This window comes from Aspergillus melleus (assembly GCF_016097325.1).
Source record: "Aspergillus melleus strain CBS 546.65 chromosome Unknown contig6, whole genome shotgun sequence".
NCBI lineage: Eukaryota > Fungi > Ascomycota > Eurotiomycetes > Eurotiales > Aspergillaceae > Aspergillus > Aspergillus melleus.
Window position 1 is genome coordinate 2,677,648 of NW_025763375.1, and position 19,223 is coordinate 2,696,870.

Sequence of the window (19,223 nt, forward strand, 5' to 3'; positions counted from 1 at the left end):
GAATGGACAATCAAGAATTATTTCATACAAATGTCTTACTCAAGCATTGTTCATAGAAATGGGGTTGACTGATATCAGATTCTAACACCACTCCCGGCACCGGGCACAGATGAACCAGTCTGGCGTAATGCTCTAGGACCAAATAAGGTACTTTCTTTCCAACTTGGACATGAATAAATTGCGTGTTGACACAAGGGTCTTCAGTGGCCGGATGAAACGGCCGTTCCTGGTTTCCGCAAATCGTTCGAACAATATTTCAATTGTGTTGGTCACTTAGCAGATGCAATGAAGCTTCTGGTCGCTGAACCATTGGATTTGCATTCGAATGCCTTCCTGGAATTCTTCGATGTGCCACCGCGTAATAAAATTTCTATTGTGAGGTATCCCCCTCCGGAGGCATCTGCTACGAATAACAACACCTTTCAAGGCGTTGGGTCGCACGAAGACGGCGGGTTTCTCACGTATCTCCTACAAGCAACAGAGTATACTAGACTTGAAGCCCGAAACAAGTATGGAGATCGGGTTCCTGTGCCTTCAATACCGCACACTTTGGTAGTAAATGTTGGCCGCTCACTGGAATATATAACAAGTGGGGTGTGTACAGCTACCACTCATAGGGTGAACTTGCGGTCAGAGTGCTTTACAGATGCAAACGGACGCTTTCTAGGCCCAAGCTTTTCTTTTCCTGTCTTTCAGACACTCAGGTTAGATCTGCATCACGAGGACATGTCATTAAAGATACCAGACCACATCCTTGATTTGGTCACGGATCAGCAAGTCGAATCAGATGCGGAGGCATTCTTCTCGCAGTACCATAAGGAGAGCCCTGGCTATGGCATCTTCAAAGCTCTTTTAGCAAGTCACCCAGACGTGGGCCAGAGGTGGTACCCGGATATATTAGCTGAAGTTCTGAAAGGGCAAAGGGAGTTTTCAGCATAACACAAATGACAGCTACCTCGGCGCTTGACAAGCAGGGGATTCTATACCAAAACCGGGTTGTCATATACTATGAATTCTGACTACACTTGATTTGACTACAATTTGCCTAAATATTAGTCGCTACTATAGTCTAGTCTAACGTCTTACTTTCATTTCTAGTAGGGCACAGCTTTTACAAGTTCCGTAGCATCCTCTTCCATTTCAAAATTTGTAAGCTATTCTATGTGCGCATTGCTGGTCAGCATAGCACTGAATTATCTCGTGTCAAGCGCCTTCTTTCTTCCCCAATGGAGGTGTTGTGGAGGTGGTCGGAGGTTCTCCACTCTCGCCGAGCTGATTAACAAGATTCGGCCTGGAGAAGACATGGAGGCGACGTTCCAGCTTCTCACCTGCTAAAGATTTTTGCAGAAATCTCTATTCTATGATTTTGTATCTGAGGATTTCAATAATTAATCCATAGCATGGATCAATCTCCACCGGAAGATGATTCCGAGATTCAACCGGCCGCTCGCCGGAAGCCCCGAACTTGCCCTCACTGTAAACGCCATTTCCGCCGCCATGAACATCTCCAACGACATGTTCGCATTCGTACGCCGTGCCAGTTCAAACAAAGACGATTCGAAACTAGGGCTGACATGCATCAGATACGAATGAGAAACCCTATACATGTGCCTGTGGTGCCTCCTTTGCTCGACGCGATTTATTGAAGCGCCATCATGCCGCGACCCATTCACCGATTACTCCAATAACGCGGCAACATTCTCCGGTTACTAGAAACAGCAGCCAAATTCAAGCCATACAGGGTGGCCATATAGGAACGGAAAATGTCCCTTGGACAATTCCTGAAATCTCAAGCGGACCTGTTGATTCTCTGGAAACTAATGGGTACCAGCCGGCAGGTATGAGTTCACGCGTAGACCAAACTCAATGCTTTGCCCATCGTATCATCTCAACTATCACGGCACAACAAACTGATGCTCGACAGGAAATTTCCCATTCGTCGCTGATTATGACCCGCTGGAAGAATTCGTTTCTTTCAGCCACAGCATGGGACTGACAACCGACTGGACATTGCCGACCGAGCTTGGTCTGGCTCCGATCATTGCTAAGGAACCCAGTTACTACTCCATGCCAACGCCGTCGAGCTGCTCAAGACGACAGGAACGTGCGACTTCTGTTCATGTAGACCACTCTCTCACCCAGCTCCCAGTTGAGAAAGATTCGATAGGTAACGCCAACAAATCTTATATCCTGAGGGAAGCTGATAGAAAGGATGCACAGGAGAATTTGGAGTTTTAACATTACCCATTCTAAGAGTCACCGAAGGACATCGTCAGCGTCTGCTCGAAGAAGTGGAAAGGGCTCAGATCACCGGCACAAATTTTGCCCTGCCATCGTCCCAGTCTTTGAGCCGATTTACGAACGCATTTTTTGATAGCTTTTATCCACATGTGCCCGTGGTGCACATACCAACATTCAGTCTAGATAACTGCGACGCTAAGATCACTCTAGCCATGGCTGCTCTTGGGGCTCAATATCGGCATGAGCACCGCAAAGCGGTCATGTTATTCTACGCGGCTAAAGCAATACTAAAGAAAGAAGTGAACGAGCGAGAAGCCAGAGCGCTCAACATAAGATACTCTTCGGGTCCATATACAAATACAAGTACAGGCCAGAACACATCTAGCGGCAATGAGCTCCCTTATAATGAGCTTATGTGTGAAACACGGTGTGCACTCTACCTTATCGCATTTGCAACATGGCAGAGCGAACCAGAGATAGTACGGGAAGCATTCAATCTTCAAAGCTTTCTAGCGAGATGCGTCCGGGAGGGCGGACTAACGGAGAGCGAAGAGACCCCTCAAGCTGCTCCTCTCGACTGGCATACATGGATTGAGCAAGAGACAAACAGACGACTTAAGCTATTCTCTTTTGCTTGGCTCAACTTGCAAAGCATCGCGTTCGGGGTACCTCCAATAATCCTAATCGATGAAGTTCATCTTCGCCTTCCATGTACCTGCATCGAATGGATATGTCCGAACCAGGAGAAATTTTCAGCAATCCGGTCTCATGGTCACCAGGAGCAAATGCTTTTCCCGGATGCACTCGATCATTTAGGCAGAGGTGTGATTTCAAATACCTCTTTCTCGCAACCAATTCCTTCACCTTTAGCAAACTATATCCTTCTCCACGCTCTCATACAAAAGATAGCGCTGACGCACCGGGCGATCAGCTGGACCCTTGACCGTGGGAACGCTTTGTTAGTTGCTCTGAAAGAAAACATGCGGTAAGTGAAAGGTCCCAGGTCCATTCCACTAGTGCTCATGGTTATTACAGAGATTCTCTCCGTGCGTGGACTTTCCAATGGCAACGAGCCCCCGAATCTAGTCTTGATCCCCGAAACCCGAATGGACCCGTTACTTTCACGTCAACTGCTCTGCTCGGTCTTGCATACGTCCGACTCGCCTTTGACATGTCCTCATACAAAATTCTGGAATCTCGAAACCCTCAGGAAATTGCCGCCCGACTTCTCAATTTACCAGATCTTCCTCACGGCCCCCACCTGCTTCCTGCGATGCTCCATGCAACCCACGCCTTGAGCATACCCGTCAAGCTGGGAGTGGATTTCGTTGCGCGAAGCCATGCTTTTGTATGGAGCATTCAACATTCTATCTGTGGGTTTGAATTCGCAGTTTTTCTTTGTAAATGGTTGTACCATATTTGCGATACTCATGCGACAAGGCCTCTTGATGGTATGTCGTATCTCCTCGATCCAGATGGCTCACCGACCCGTAGTTTCCCATGTCTTTGACCAGTACTAAGTCCGCAATAGAACACGAAACCCGATCGATAAACTGGATTAGCGACATCGTCGAGGAAGGGCGAACATCCGGTGACGAGGATCTTTGTCCTGAGCCGGTATACCCTTCTAATTACAAATACCTGGCTTTTCTTGTTGTGAAGTTGTGGGCTCGTCTAATCAGGGGAAATGGGCAGTGGGCCTTACTGGGTATTATTGGAGAGAGCCTCGATATCCATGCTGATAGATGTCGAGAGAGGTATATTTCAACGCAAGCCTAATTGGTTAATTTCGCATTATCCCGTGACCATAAATACCAAAGTCCAACTCTATCAAAGATATTCTATCCAGTAGGAAACAACATTTCATAGAAAAGCCATAGACAAAATCCCATCACCACTTGGCCACGAACCTCGACTTCGCCCTCAACCTCGCCCCAAAACTATACAACAGATAGATCCCCACCACACAGCCCACCGTCAACCCAGCCAGCAAACTACATCCTCTCCCCACTCCCAGATTCCGATACAGCGGCGTCGAAAAGATAACCGCTCCACAGGCAAACGCACTACGGGTGAAATCCGTCGCCGCGAACACGCTCGCCGCATATTGCGGATAACACGCAGGGATGTATAAAAACACGCATTGCATCAAAATAAAGACGCACCCGGGATATATGACGATGCCGATTGTCGGTACGATCCAGTGGATCTCTGGACGAGCAGACCACCCGAACAAGAATAGGCCGATGGACGGGCCGAAGCAGGCGAATAGGGCTGGGGTGAGTAGGTCTTCTGGGTTTTTGAATCCTCCTGCTTGGGATCGGGGGATAAAGATCTTGTGTATGTAGAGGTTGTAGATGACGAATGAAATGGAGGTGCCGACGACGATGGCGAGGAAGGCGAGGCCCATCTCGCCGAGGTTGAAGCCGTGGATCTCCTGGTAGACGATGGGGAAGGCCTCGAAGAAGGAATAGTAGATGCCGTAGGTGAGGGAGGTGTAGCAGTTCAGGAACAGGATGGCTGGGTCGAGGAAGGTGATCTTGAGAGGGATGAGTAGGGACTCGCGGACCACGGTGTGGAAGGATAGGTTTGACTGGGCGATTTCGGCGGCAGAGTGATATCTATACGGTCCTTGTGGGTTGCGCTTTTCGAGACGCCTTGCGCGTCGGTAGAGGATTGTGGATGGGCTGGTCTCGGGAAGTAGGAAGATCAGGACGAGGACTGGGCCAGCTGCGATCAGAATCTCCCACATGGAGAACCGCCAGCCTAGAACTGGTATTGCGAAACCGGAGACCAGAACGCCAATGGCGGGAGCGCAGAAGACGGAGTATACCCAGGTTGTCATGGCGTGGGGAAGCACGTCCGGCGAGTATACATCCGCGATTGAAGCGCCTCCGGTAGCGAGGCATGGGCTTCCGAAGAAGCCCTGAAGAAAGCGCAGGAAGTAGAAACCGATCGCATTGGGGGCGAGGGCTGTCGGAATGCTGATAACGCAGAAGAGAGAGAACGATATTGCATATGGTAGATTCCGTCCGATGCGAGGAATCTCACTCAAGGGACTGAAGAAGAGAGGCCCGGTTCCGTACCCAAGACTATGTGAGGTACTAATAATTAGAAAAGGGTGTATATGGTTTTGTAATTTGGTAGAACATACACATAGAGTGCCAACCCCAGAGCTGCCTCGGCCTTGTTGACATCGAACTCCTGGATGAAGGCATCTTCACTAGGCGTGTAGATCGGCGCTGCCATATACACGACGAAGCTGTAGATACCTATGACAAAAGGCACAAAAGCCTTTTTAGCCTGAGACCAGTTGCGTGGGTTCTCCGCATCGTCATCCGAATACCAATCCACTAGGATAGTCTCGTCGTCGCCCGTCTTTTCGCAATCGGATTTGCTTTGCCATTGAGTGTGCTCTTCGTCATATTTCAGCCAGGTTGGCTTGCCAATTAGACGAAGGCACTCGCCTATGAAGCTGTCTCGAACACACTTGGCTGCCATTGTAGCCTGATGTTTGCACTGTCGAGAGCGATTTGGTAGCAGTGGGCAACCTCGTAATGGCCGCACGATGCCATTTAAACTGCTCCAGAATCGCCATCTTTTTCTCGAAGGTGCTTAGATTTGTAAGAAAATTCAATCGGAGGAATTAGTAACATGAGAACTGATTCTTATTTCTTTTTTGTGTCTCCAATGGCCACATCAGTCACTGATTGCGGTGTGTGGAGGTTCTTTGGAGGTGCTTTGGAGACGGCTTGGAGACAGTTAACCTTGAAAAAGTTTATCATGCAACTGCTGCAGACGAATTCCATCCATGACATTAATCGGATCAATAACATTAACGAGGTGCTTGAAAATCTCCCGGCCTTCTCAATCCCAAATCAAAAAATGACAATAGGCTTTTTGAATTGAACAAATGGCTGACATTGGCTCCAAAGGATCGTACCCATGTATGTATCCAGAGTCATTAGCTATGCGATACGCAGTTCCAATAATCAAGACAGGACCTATAGCTCGAAATCCTCAGATATACATAAGGATCCATCTGCCTCGCTATGCATGGATCCAAGGACCATTACTAGCTTCAAGTATGGCCTCCTGTTGGTGCATCTGTTGATGTAACATTACTTAAAAGGCGATGTACGAATCAACAGTCAAATTATTTAGTGCCCGATCACATTCCAATTCCTTGCGATATCGATTCCCACCCATCCAATCAGCTACTTGATACCACCAGCTATCGCGTCCGAATCTCATTGCAGTCGTGAAGTCCCAGTACTCAGGACACCAGCCACCAGACTCCCAGTCAATGAAACCAGAGAGATGACCATCGTCGCCAACCAGGATGTTATGTGCCTTGAGATCGCCGTGAGTGAATGTGACTCGATGTGGATATTGACGGATCTCATTTGCATGCTTAAGCGTTTTGATATATTCCTCTTTGGATTTAAAGCTGCGTCCACTGGCTGGTCTATCAGGAAATCGTGTAATTCGGTCTCGTTAGCGAATGGACCCATGATGTGGAATGGCACTCTTGTGCTCCGGATGGAGGTCCCGAGAACTGAAGATATGCGGTGAGGATCAGGGGGCGTCCATTGTCGCATAGCATCGACACATTCCTTGAGCTCGAAAAGCCAAGGCTCTTCTATTTCGACTTGAAGGGGTTCACTCATGTTCATAAGCTCCATGCCAGGCAATCGGGTCATTAGAATTGAGTAAAGGAATGGGGCAGAGTTTGGGTGCTCTCCACAAGATATGACCTTCGGTACGGGCATCCCAGCGGCGCGAGCCATTTTCATCGCAGCGACCTCCTCGAGACTTGTTCGTTCCGTCCATTTCAAGACAAGTCCAAAGGGCAAATGCATAATAAAAGGATCATTTATGTCCAACCATGCACAATACCTCTCTGAAAGGCGTCTCAGTGCGCTGTGAATGATACCACAGACCCTCCTGGTAATCTTTCCCGGGATGGGTGGGACCGGTGGAGTTGTCTTTGCGATCTTTGCCGACATAGGTTGAGGCCAGGTAAATTCCCGCCTTAGAAAGAAAGGAACCTATGATTGAAACGGCATGTATTTCGTTGTTCTGTGGCTAGATTAATTCAGGGGCACGCAGGATGTTCAGAAGAAAATCAGGGAACCGACCAGCGGAGAGTCAGTGATGTGGCTGCAGGAACTGACTAAGCGAGGGGATTGTATGATCCTTCTTCTTATACTTATAACAACCTTAGAAGTATATCACTATAGGGTTTCTATATAAGATGAATTGAAACCGGATCTTAAATAATTACAGTATAAACAAGCCTTGATTGTACATTACTGGCCCAGTAGTACCCAAAAAATTCTAAAGCACCCAGTTTGATGACATTTTTATTTTCTATAATTCCATCTCCATCCGCGTCACTCACCGGAATGGTTGGTGCTTGGCCGGATTGAGTACTACCTTTTTTCAACAGTTCCCAGGCTCTTTGCTCTCATGCACATCCACGACTATACAGACTTGTACACTTCCCTCTTTGCTTCCAGCCACCTACCCTGAACAATGCTGGCGAAATTAGTTGGGTCTCCTCGCGACACTCGCGAGCATCACCATGCATAATGAACTTGTCACTCTACTCTATAATCTAACCAGAATATTCCTAGATGTTGCTGTGGCTGTCGCACGGTGACCGTTTCATCCGGAGCACACGATTCTTCCGGACGGAAAGACAAGCCGAGACAGAAAGACAAACCGACGGGGTGTACACGTGAGCTTGGAAATGCCCGAGGCGCTCAGGGACGTGAAAAGCCAGCTATTCTTTGTACCGCAGCCATTTGATGCGGGGGATATCATACCTGATCCTCTGTATCTCGGATGTATCCCAGGTGCTTGTAGTCTCAAACCAAGGCATATATAAGATTTCAGAGTCGGAGTTATATATGCTAGTGTTGGATTGGTTTTACACAAAACCTACGATGTTCGAATGATGGATATACATGAGACGCAATATTTCGGGACGATAGAGAGGTGTCAGATCACACGGACGCAAGAACAGAGCATTGCGCGGGGTCATGCATCTGCGAACTAGCTAAGTTTGGACAACTTCGTCCTAACTAGCTGGTGTAAAATGTCTAGTACTCAAGCTGTTGGCTTCCACACCCACATGACACACTTTTTCTTTACAAGTTTACAAAGTTTTCAGAAATCTTGTTAACTGAAGGTTTGGCACCTCCACCGGTGCAGCAATAGAATGTGAGTGTCTCTCTTTCGGAAGAATATACTCACTTCCAATTCTGAAACCCCACTCATAGCCCTCAGATCATCTAGTCTTCCAAGCGCTTCCTTCTAGTGTAAGTGACCAAGCCATCAGTACGCGCCTGTCTAACCAAGAATATATCAGCACGGCTGCGCCCTCCAAATATCAATATGTGTACTCGATTTGTCCACACAACCAAGTTTGTCAACTGCACAGCGCAACTAAAACATACAATCATAGCTTACGACCCTCAGCCGCCATGCGGCAAGCCAAACTGCGGAGGATATAAGGACCAGCACATGGGGCAGTCTACTAAAAAAGGAGGAATCTGTCCTAGATGCTGATGACGTGGTGCAATTTATCTTACTTGGACTACGAAGCTTGTGACTGTGGCAGTAATAAACGGGTATATGAGAGCAAACAGCAGAATGGCTAGAAGAGAGCAGATTCTTGAAATGTTATCTTAAAACACAGTCTTTGATGACATTCTATTATTCGTCTTGATGTTCACTCCCGGCTCCTTTCGACGCCTGGACTTGAGTGATGTCAAAAATTATTTCTTCAGCGGACTCATACATTTGCCTCCAGCACTTATCTGTGATCATAGAGCACGCATGGCTGTCAGTAGGAAACTGTCCACTCTGAAATCGTGATGCTATCTGCTCGTCATCTTCTAAGTTGTCCAATTCTGGGAACACTTCATGTCCCAACATTATGAAATAAATTGCAGATCCCAACGCAAAGATATCTGTCTTAACATTTGCGAAGTCACCGTGAATCCGGGGCATAAACGATTTTGAACATTCCCGGGACAGCCCATCCAGCAATGTTTCGCCATGCGTTGACTTCAGCATACCCTGGAAGTCCGCGAGCAGAACATTAAGGTTATCGTCCAACAAGAAATTGCGGAGGTTGATATCACAATGGATAACCCCTTTTTCATGTATGTACTTGACAGCTTCTGCAGCCTGTTTACACCAACGCAGTTTTTGGTCGAAAGAGATACCGGGCTCCGACGTGACGCGTTCGTAGACGTTTCCGTTTGAGGCATACTGCAGTACCAGACCATTCTCGTTTAGGCCCTTCGAGGCGAGGATTCGTGGATGGCTTCCAAGGATAAAGAGAATCTTGGCCTCTATTTCAATACTCTCCCGGTTTCCAGGGACGCATGGGTACTTCAGAACCGTCGACTCGTCGATAAGGCCAATGAAACTTTCACCGCCACGGCCGATGATCTTGGAGACACCGGGAGGATAATACCGACGAATTTCAATAACTTCGACGTGGGCAGGGTGAATGGGTAGGTCATTTGCAGCTGTCGGGGCAACCTACATTCATAAGAAGAAATCTTGGGGAGCGAAGGATATTAGCACTTACAGTGTTGGGACTCGACAGAGAGGATTGGCGCAACTCTTCAATATTACTCCTTGCCGGCTTCCACCCAAGCAAAGAATTGCAGACAAATCCGACCACAACATTGATCGGATACCAAATCATTCGGCATATGGATAAAATTGGGACGTGGAGACTCCGCTTGAACAAGAACATTGTGGATAAACCTGGGAATCCAAGGTTATTGCGCTGATGATACAGCGTAGCATGCTCCTAGATGAACAGAATCGTACGCTGACATTTAGAAGGTTGGCTTGCGGCCCTATTATAACCGCAACCTGTCCGAGCTCCTTGGACGGTGATGCGGAATAACAATCGGACCGGGGGAAGCGAGTTACCATCCTCCCACGTATGTACATATACTTCTACAGTACAATGGCCAATGTATACGTACACCCTCAATGGATCAGTTCTTCCAACCCTTGTTCTCGTGCGGTACGGCATACGACAATAATCGATCCCCGATGGCAATCCTGAGCTAGCGCCCCACCTCAGATAGCTTATAGGCACGCTAGTTACTTGCCATTGGACATCCGCTTGTTCACCCCATCAATCCGTAGAACCATGTCAATTTGCGACTGTATCCCACGCATCTGATTAGTCTGCCGCCGGTAGAGGAAGTAAACAGTACGAGATAGGCCCTGAGTTCTCACGATCTCGATGCAATTTACGTGACATACTCCGTATTGATCCTGTCCCGTCCCGTCCCGTCCCGCCGCCCCGCCTCATCCTGGTGTGGTAAAAGGCCCTGGAAAATAGAAGGCCAGTTAGGTAGATATTGATGGCAACAAGCTAGCTTTAGGGTTTTTTTTTTTTTTTTTTTTTTTTTTCCTTTTCTCTTATTAACACTGGCCATTTATTTCAATATTGATATTGGATATCTAACATGTGTAAGAACAACAGCTTTGCTTTTATGAAATTGTTCTATCAAACTACAGCCCCCTTCTTTTGGGTTGAAGCCTACACTATCAGCTTTACATAGTCTCTTTTTCTCGAAGAATATCATAGATTGGTAGAAAGTATCAAGGCCCATCAGATTTTCCTCCAAGATATAAACTGACATGAACCAGCTTTCTTCGCATCAAAATCTCCTCAAAGGCTTATGATACCACTCATTGATCCGCAATGTCTGTACTCGGATTTCAGGTTATCTTGAATGCTTGTTAGTCAAACTTCCTCATGGTTGAGCGTCAGATTAGAGTTAATTTACATTCCGACGACCAGCGGTCCGTTTCATCCGCTCACATCCGAGTAACCTTGATGTAAAATCTTTTAAGTAACGAGTCCATCATTCCTGGCACAGAAGTCACCGGGTAGCCCCTCAGATCAACTGTCTAGGAAAACTTCGAATCTTTCAGCTACCTGCAGATCTACCGAGTTCAGACCTCGAGAGCCAGTTGAATAAGATATGCGCACAATGTATTGGTTTTCTTTTCTGCCAAGAGGCCGTCTCATCCAATCGACTGCTCGTATATCTCGCTTTGTAGCCACGGGCTCTGTACCCAAATCAGTCCCCGAAGCTCCAATCTTCCCTGTCCTGAAGAACAAAACGGCGATAATTACGGGCGGTGCGCAAGGCATGGGCAAAGCAACCGCATCAGTATTTCTGCGAGCCGGAGCTAAAGTGGTCCTTGCTGATTTAAAAGCGGAGGGTGCGCAGACAGCAGAGGAACTCTCCGCCCTTGGAGATATTCGTTTTGTGCAAACCAACGTCTCCAAGTCAGACGATGTTCAGAATCTCATTTCGGAGACTGTCAAGGCCTTTGGAAGACTTGATGTGGCGGTCAACAATGCCGCCATGAATCCGGACAAGACTCCATTGGTAGATTTCGACGAGGAGTATTGGAAAAAAGTGCTCGACGTGAACCTGACGGGCACCGCATTATGTTGCAAGTACGAGATGCAGCAGATGCTGAAGCAGAAATCCAAGGGTTCTATAGTCAACATCGCTTCCGTCAACGCGTACATGACGCAGCCGCTCATGCCGGCATACACAGCAAGCAAGCATGCGTTGTTGGGGTTGACCAAGCACGCTGCAACGGAGGGAGGCCCGGCAGGCATTCGAGTTAACGCTGTTGCACCAGGGGCGATCTATGTATGTTTCTTTGCTTCTTCCTCTGAGACGCTGGCCTGTACTAACAGCAACAGAGCGAGATGTCTGCAAGGGCATTGAAGATCATTGGCGCCACGCCCGAGGAATTCGCACCCAAGATTAGCAGCTTAAATCGCTTTGGAGAACCGCACGAGGTGGCCCAAGGGTCGCTTTGGCTTGCTTCGGATAGCTCATCGTACGTGAACGGTATTTGTTTGCCCATTGAGGGAGGTTGTATGTCGAAATGGTAGTCTTGCGCGTTTTGTTAGTCCCAAATGACTCTTAAACGATGGCCTGCGGACTATATTTGGAAGCCTGAAGTGACTCGATCGCATTCGAACAAGCGACGACTAGGATAAGGGACGCAGCCAGATAAGCCGCGTCATGACGGAAAGAGCAAGGTTGTAAAGCAATTCATGTCATACGAGTGTACACGCAACGCTTCTACAGAGCTTTTATACACAGCCTTAGTAAAAGCAAAAATATGATTTCGTGAGTCCAGCCGCGTTGCAATCTGTCTGCTAAATCTCAATCTCTCGAAATCCCTCTCGTCGACCAGATCATTGCATGGTTCGTAGTCCCCAGACATAAGCATCCATCATACGGCCACTAAAGCTGTCATTGTCTCTGGCCATCACGTTAATCGAAGCAACCTTTTCACCCCCGGGTTTGATTTCCAGCTCGAAACCTTGATATGTGGTACAGCATTCGCAGGCTATTGTACAATGGCCCAAGTCTGAAGACCTAACAGTACTCCTCGATCTTTCACAGCATCCACATAGGCGACCACAGCAACCCCCTCGACCGGCGCAGTCCCAGCGTAGGAAATCTGACAAGTACCACTTGGGGTTCTCTCGCAGGCACTTTATTGCACGATTCAAGGGTTTATCGAAGGTTGAACAATCAAAGTAATGTATTCGCTGAGAAGCGTTGAAGTAATTTTGGCTTGCCCATTCCAGCCCTTTCTCCAGGATATCGCACCGTTGAGTCATTATTTGCTTAGTTTTAACATCCATTTCTAAGCGGACTTCTTCCTGCAATTTCTGTAGTTTTTCAAAGTAATGAGCCTCTTTTTGGACCACAAGACGTAGCCAGTATTCTTCGTCTAGAAACTTTTTGAATGTAAGAATGTCTTCCTCCGAGAGGCCGATCAGGAGGTGCTGTTGTTTGCGCATGAGCTGAGCGTTTTTGTGATTTCCTGACTGCTGGTACCGCTGCTCTCTCCACCTCAAAATCGAGACAAGCGCTTGGAGTAACATGGCTGTCGTGATATCGAGTCTGTGGGGGTGTGTTCAAGAAGCAGTTGTGGATTTGTGCTCTAGCATGACAGAGTTTTTCTGCCGATGCTCTAGATGACGTGAAAATTCGTCACGGTGACTTAGAGCAAGTAACTAGGCCATCATTTCTTTTGGGCTAGTGTCCGTAGCGGGTGGCTCCTTCATAGTCCCGACATGATGCCGGGCCTCTGTCCCGTAAACCTTATACTGCAGTATCATGATATCGTCTTATTCGGATGAAAGATGGCTGAGTCTGTGCTGCTAATGGTTTGTCAGCTCTTATGATAAGGTAACGCGCTGTTGCCATACATCCGTATTATGAACTACTATCATGCCTTCCGTATTAAGATGGAATATAGCAACTTCAGTTTTGTCAGGGCTAGAGTTACGTTGTTTCTGTACATATCCAAATTCATCAAAATAGACGAGTTAGAAACCAGCTATCACGATCTCCTCCCCCCGCAATCACAATGGCGCCTCTGAATATCACCAACGTGTGGGTTCTCAATGCCACCCATATCACCGTGGCCATCAACAATTACGACAATGGCACTGCCACGAAGGCCGCCGCCCCCCAAGCAAGCCCAGCGGTTGTGCCCCTTGGCAGACATGACCAGATCATGCTGGGATTTACCATCCCAGCATTTTGTCTTCTTGCGGTAGTCCTTGCGTGGTGGGCAAGGCAATGTATTAAACGGGAGTATGTTAACAAGCAAATTGGTATACTTTAGGTATTTAACTGACAGATCTGCTACTAGCCACAAGCGCAAGCTGAGCATTGCGCTTGAGCCATTCAAGGCGGAAAATGCCCATCAGTATGTATATCTGAGCCGTAGGGCTCGCAAAGATGGTATGTATAGAGACCATGGTCCTAAGTTTCGAAAAGCTTCAAAATTGACCGAAACGAATAGTCACCCCCTTTGACATCAATCTGTTTCCGTTGACGCCCGCCGGCAACCAACCAGAGGAGCCCCCCGAGAAGCTTTTTGTCGCCTCCGCCTCCCTGGCCCTCGCTGGCCTGATTCTCTCTGCCCACGGGCTCCCTCCCCCGGCCCCTGTCGGCCTGGCTCTCGCTGCCCCAGCCACTGCCGCCTTTCCCCTCTTCCGTTCGCGTAAGGCGAAATAATGCCCGACGTGGCTTCGATTTCTCGATTTCTTCTTTTCCTTTGTCTTTTCTCCGGGTCTTTTGGCCATAGTTTGGCTTTTACGATGTATATTTAATTAGAGCCATTGACAATGGAGGTAAATGCTGTCGAGAAGACCGGACTCCTGTATCTATAGTCTAAGAGTCACTTTAATGAACCCATAATGACGTGTTCAAGTCTCAGAGCTAACTAAGTTCATGGTAGAATTGACATCGTGAATCACCGAAGCTGGACATTAAAGCTGGCATTCATTCCTTCTGATATGTCACCCGGCTCAATAAGCCGGCTTATACGCATCACACGTGCTTACGAAGCTACAATACATGCCTATCTCCATTCTGCTATTGACGAACTTACCGAGGAACCATCGGGCTATCCCACGGGGTCTTGGCAGGAAATGCGCCAGATGATCCCTACTGGCAAGATCAAAGCTATAGCAAATTGCTATCTCGAAATCTCCAACGTACCAATTGGCTGTCGTGAAGAACAGGGCTGCTGCCACTCCAATTTATTCTGTGTTGTGTGAGTGAGAGTGCGGAACAGACGTGGGTTGTTTTCGAACGCGTGGAATCTCTTGCTACGAGATTTTGTCTTGGAAATATGACCTTGATTAGTGAATTTGTGTGAAGTCTGGCTGCGGTGCATTGAGAGCCCACGATGGTGCGACTGGCGGAATTTGCTGGTTGCCTTCAAGTGGGATTTAACGCTTTGTTGAGTTGATTATGCTCCCCTTCACACGCTCATGTCAACGCCCATCATTTAATGATAAATGAGGCGGTCTATCCGGTCGCAATTATTTGCACGTCCTTCCATAAGATAGTAGGAGATATACCACTTTATCAAACAGTGCCAACCCTCTTTAGCGAAAGGTTGTTTATGCATATCCACGCCGCCACAAAAGGCTAGCAAGCATCTTGATCCTGGTCACACAGCTTAGGGTTATGCGGGTCCCAGACAACCGGAGCTAATGTTCAGTCAACGTGGCTTACTGATTGTCTGCTTTCCTTGGAATTATGGTTTAATTAGTGGACTTGGGGTATTGTGAACTCTTCTCTTGCACTACAGATGGCATCGATTATTTACTCTGCAGCTCAAAAATTGCATTTGTCAGCACGGGGGAAGAATGACGTCAGTTGACTAAATGAATGTTCCATGCAGCGTCTAAATAAATAGTCCTTAGACCCCTACTTTGCAATACGTTATAACTCAGACATTATAGCTCTAAAGGCTCTTATCACCATGGCAGAATCGAACACCTCTCTCGTGGTACGCGTGCCGGAAGGCGGATCTCCCAAGCTGGTGCTGGAGGATCTACCCGTTCCTTCTCCCGGCAGCGGACAGGTCCTTGTGAAGCTGTCACATGTAGCGCAGAACCCTACAGATGGTATGGGATTTTCATAATTAAGTTAGGAAGGAATTGAACGAATTGATTGATACTCATGCCTTCCAGTGCAAGCATTTGACTCCAATGCCTTCGGTGACGGTTCCGTGCTGGGATGCGATTTTGTTGGCGAGGTAGTCGAACTAGGAGAGGGCGTTACTCGACTCGCGAAAGGCGATATCGTGGCTGGGTTGATTTGGGGAGGTAGGTCTTCACATGCTACAATTCGCAATCTGAACGTGTGTGAAAAGCCTTGCTAAGTTTATCAACCATTCAAGGCGAAATCAAAGGACTCGGAGGCTACAGCACCTACAGTCTCGCCGACGAGAAGATCTGCTTCAAGATCCCTACTGGGCTATCCAGAGAGCATGCCAGCACCGTGCCTCTTGCAGCCACGACCGCATGGCTGGCCCTCTATTCGGAAGACTCGCTCAGCATCCCTCGTCACAGTCCCGGTACGAGCATTCTCGTCTGGGGCGGAAGCTGTATGTCCTGATCTCCCACATCCCAGCGCAAATACCCATCTCCACTATCTAACCTACCTCCACCAACCCCCGCAGCCAGCGTCGGTCTCTACACCATCCAACTCGCCTCCCTCCACGGCCTCGACATAATCACAACCTGCAGTCCCCGCCACGCAGACCTGGTCCGCTCCTACGGCGCCAAACACGTCTTCGACTACCGCGACGAGCAAGTCATCTCAAAGATCCGTGCCGTGGCGCCAGACCTCCGTTACGCATTCGACACCATCGGCAACGAGACTTCCTCGACGCTAGCTTCGCAGGCCTCGTCGGGCGAGAATCGGCTCTGTACGGTCCGTCCGGGCAAGGCGTTTACGCAGAACGTCTCGGAAAAGACGCACGTCAGTGACGTTTTGGTTTGGACGGCGTTTTTGAAGGAGCATCGGTATGGGGAGTTTTATTGGCCGGTGAGTTTTCTTTGCCTCTCGTTTCTTATTTTCTGGATCTTGGGTTTGGGTGTCGGTTGGGCTAAATGGTGGGTTTTGTAGGCTTCGAAGCACGATCATGAGCTGGCTAGTGAGCTGTTTGAGAAGTTGCCCGGGTGGTTGAGCAATGGCACTATCAAACCGAGCGAGCCGAAGGTGTATGAGGGTCTGAAGTCGGTGACAGAGGGCTTTCAGGAGCATCGGGAGGGTAAGATCTCTGGTTATAAGATTGTGTATAAGGTTTGATAGAAGGCGTGATATCCCCAAGAGCAGGATACATATAGCGATCTTGTGGTAAGATATGATAGGCGTATGGACTGCCTGAGACTGCAACCTCCCAAGCCTTTTCATGGCCATTTTATGTAGATAATGTAGGGAGACTACAATCCACATGATCCTCTATAGCATCTCCTACGTCAGCTCGTTCACGGGCTCTTACGGTTCGTAGTTCTCATTTTGAGATATAAACTTTACACATCAAATTCCGTCTCAACTCGTAACATTGACGATCAAAAAGAAAAGAAGAACCAGCTACTCCTCTTTGACCTGGTCCAAGCTTGGAGGTTTCCCCTGCTCAGTTGGCATGCTAACTCGCTGCACAATCCGAGCCCATCGTCTTCTCCTCCATTCTCCCATCGCGTTGGCTCCAATACCCCCCTTCTCTTCGTAGTCCTGCGCAGCTCGTCCCTTCCCTTTCTTCTTTCCTTTCTTGCTCTCCCCCTTCGAGGTGGACTTCTGGTCCGATGGATCGTAGTCGTCATACCCCAAAGTCGTGGTCATTTCTTCCTCATTCTTAGGAGACACCGTGGACGGAAGATCCCAAACCCAGCCCCCAACCTCCTCATTAGACATAGGGCTTTCCGAGTCGCTTGCCGACACCTCGAATCCGACACCTGTGATCATGCGCTCCACGACCCACTCGCGACAATCCAGATCCAGCTCCCATTTCTTACTCTTCCAGGCCCAGCCCCGAGGGGCTCGAACATCCTCGAAAAACCGACATCCCTTTGGCCGGTCGCCTGCGATGCGGAGTGGGGATAACGGGTCGTAAGGCATCGGACTGAAAACGAAGTGCTCCCATTGCGATTCGGAGAACGGGGCAAGAGATCGATATTGGATTTCGAAGATTTCGACTTCCCGTTCCTCCGGGAATGAATCCAGGGAGATATCGGTTAATAAGCCCAGTAGAGACATAGTGGCGGACGGCGTAGGGGGTAATCCCAATAAATCCGACGCGTCCTTTTTGACGAAGTTGGCTCCGGAGGATTGATCCGCGGTGTGGTCCGCAAGTTCACCTATCACACCCTGGATAAAGTCCTGAAGACTTGGATGGCTGGATAGGACGGCCGCATTACCGCCAACTAGAAGGATGTACCGCCACGGGAAGAAATGGGCGCATATGAACAGCAGAACGGTGATGATGGTGCACAGAAGAAAAACATTCGAGGATAGTTTCTCATTTGAGAAGTTGGTCAAGGGCGCAAAGACTGAGACAGTCGCGTCGTGCATATCAGAGAAATCGGCCATCACATTCTGCAAGTCTCTCATGTTCCGAAAGAAGTCCTTGGAAGTCTCCGAAGCTGGCTTGATGGTCTTTGCCGGCGCAAGCGCTGGTCCGTGGTACGAGTAGTACGGCGTAATGCTCGACGTAGAAGTCGACGGGGGCGGGGGGTGTCGCGCCAAAAAGGCGGGAACCATCACAAAGAGCAAGATCGATGCGATTGGGATGATGACGAGCAAATGAGGGTCCAGACATACAAAGGAATATACAAAGAGGAATGAAAAGGTATGAGACGATTGTTTCCAACTGAACAGGCGCTCCAGTTGGTTCTGGAAGGAGAAGACGATCCCGATTCTGTCCCGGATCTCAGTCGTCGATTCATCTCAAACACTACGCGCCGGGAACCAACTGGGCTTCATTTACCTGGCATTGAATCTGCGGAAGTTGTTCGCCATCACCGGTAGACTGAAGGCGGGTCGCTTGGCATCGGCACCGGCATGTCGGTCGGCCGATGTAGATTCATCGTCCACGTCCTCCGCGGGAATGACTTGTTGAAGAAGCCTAAAACACGGTCAAATATCGATAAACAATGACGCTGCGTGGCAAATGTAAGGCACCGAAGGAGCAACATACTTCGCAAATAATTTATCCTGCAGAGAGGGACCGCTGCTCGAGGTGGAGCGTCGGTGACCCGCCGAAGTTTCAGCGGAGGAAGAGCCGTGGGATTGCTGCCCGACCGAAGTTACGGGGATGGGTTCGTTGCGGTTGACGATGGCGTCTTCGGTGATTTCATCCATGATAACAACATCCGGTCACGGCAGCGACGACGATGGGGGAAGGAAGGAAAGAAGAGACATTTCCGGCGGCGGAGAGAGGGAGGGAAGCACATGCAGGCGGAGGGCGGTAATCTTACCTTACCAGTTCCGCCCGAGGCTGTTTGGGCTGTTTGCAGCCGCCATTCCCGAAGCGGACGGGGGCATCCGCAAAAAGGAGCAGGGGGGGCAGCCTTAACCCTT

The 19,223-nt window shown here is 48.7% G+C and overlaps 8 protein-coding genes across 8 annotated transcripts; 4 read left to right on the plus strand and 4 right to left on the minus strand.

Annotated features, from left to right (window-relative positions):
* Positions 1 to 2,453: 2,453 nt before the first annotated feature.
* LDX57_010677 (uncharacterized protein) lies at positions 2,454 to 3,793 on the plus strand (the record flags this gene model as incomplete). Its single annotated transcript, XM_046092418.1, has 4 exons — positions 2,454 to 3,226; positions 3,277 to 3,614; positions 3,682 to 3,692; positions 3,773 to 3,793. The coding sequence occupies 4 exons, from the start codon at positions 2,454 to 2,456 to the stop codon at positions 3,791 to 3,793; spliced, it is 1,143 nt and encodes a 380-aa protein (XP_045948396.1).
* Positions 3,794 to 4,132: 339 nt separating this feature from the next.
* LDX57_010678 (MFS transporter) lies at positions 4,133 to 5,742 on the minus strand (the record flags this gene model as incomplete). Its single annotated transcript, XM_046092419.1, has 2 exons — positions 4,133 to 5,333; positions 5,396 to 5,742. The coding sequence occupies 2 exons, from the start codon at positions 5,740 to 5,742 to the stop codon at positions 4,133 to 4,135; spliced, it is 1,548 nt and encodes a 515-aa protein (XP_045948397.1).
* A 3,222-nt stretch (positions 5,743 to 8,964) lies between these two features.
* Positions 8,965 to 10,102, minus strand: LDX57_010679 (uncharacterized protein; the record flags this gene model as incomplete). Its single annotated transcript, XM_046092420.1, has 2 exons — positions 9,851 to 10,102; positions 8,965 to 9,801 (listed from the first exon to the last, which is right to left on the minus strand). Exons 1-2 carry the CDS (start codon positions 10,019 to 10,021, stop codon positions 8,965 to 8,967), a joined length of 1,008 nt encoding a protein of 335 aa, XP_045948398.1. The 5' UTR covers positions 10,022 to 10,102.
* A 1,342-nt stretch (positions 10,103 to 11,444) lies between these two features.
* LDX57_010680 (SDR family NAD(P)-dependent oxidoreductase) lies at positions 11,445 to 12,208 on the plus strand (the record flags this gene model as incomplete). The annotated part of the gene is made up of 2 exons (XM_046092421.1): positions 11,445 to 11,960; positions 12,014 to 12,208. The coding sequence occupies 2 exons, from the start codon at positions 11,445 to 11,447 to the stop codon at positions 12,206 to 12,208; spliced, it is 711 nt and encodes a 236-aa protein (XP_045948399.1).
* A 309-nt stretch (positions 12,209 to 12,517) lies between these two features.
* Positions 12,518 to 13,216, minus strand: LDX57_010681 (uncharacterized protein; the record flags this gene model as incomplete). Its single annotated transcript, XM_046092422.1, has 1 exon — positions 12,518 to 13,216. The coding sequence occupies one exon, from the start codon at positions 13,214 to 13,216 to the stop codon at positions 12,518 to 12,520; it is 699 nt and encodes a 232-aa protein (XP_045948400.1).
* Positions 13,217 to 13,704: 488 nt separating this feature from the next.
* Positions 13,705 to 14,360, plus strand: LDX57_010682 (uncharacterized protein; the record flags this gene model as incomplete). The annotated part of the gene is made up of 3 exons (XM_046092423.1): positions 13,705 to 13,934; positions 13,993 to 14,084; positions 14,146 to 14,360. The coding sequence occupies 3 exons, from the start codon at positions 13,705 to 13,707 to the stop codon at positions 14,358 to 14,360; spliced, it is 537 nt and encodes a 178-aa protein (XP_045948401.1).
* A 1,258-nt stretch (positions 14,361 to 15,618) lies between these two features.
* On the plus strand, positions 15,619 to 16,952 carry LDX57_010683 (zinc-binding alcohol dehydrogenase family protein; the record flags this gene model as incomplete). The annotated part of the gene is made up of 5 exons (XM_046092424.1): positions 15,619 to 15,763; positions 15,830 to 15,964; positions 16,039 to 16,245; positions 16,321 to 16,688; positions 16,770 to 16,952. The coding sequence occupies 5 exons, from the start codon at positions 15,619 to 15,621 to the stop codon at positions 16,950 to 16,952; spliced, it is 1,038 nt and encodes a 345-aa protein (XP_045948402.1).
* Positions 16,953 to 17,237: 285 nt separating this feature from the next.
* Positions 17,238 to 19,004, minus strand: PEX29 (PEX28-32 family peroxisomal membrane protein; the record flags this gene model as incomplete). Its single annotated transcript, XM_046092425.1, has 3 exons — positions 17,238 to 18,561; positions 18,631 to 18,768; positions 18,841 to 19,004. The coding sequence occupies 3 exons, from the start codon at positions 19,002 to 19,004 to the stop codon at positions 17,238 to 17,240; spliced, it is 1,626 nt and encodes a 541-aa protein (XP_045948403.1).
* Positions 19,005 to 19,223: the final 219 nt, after the last annotated feature.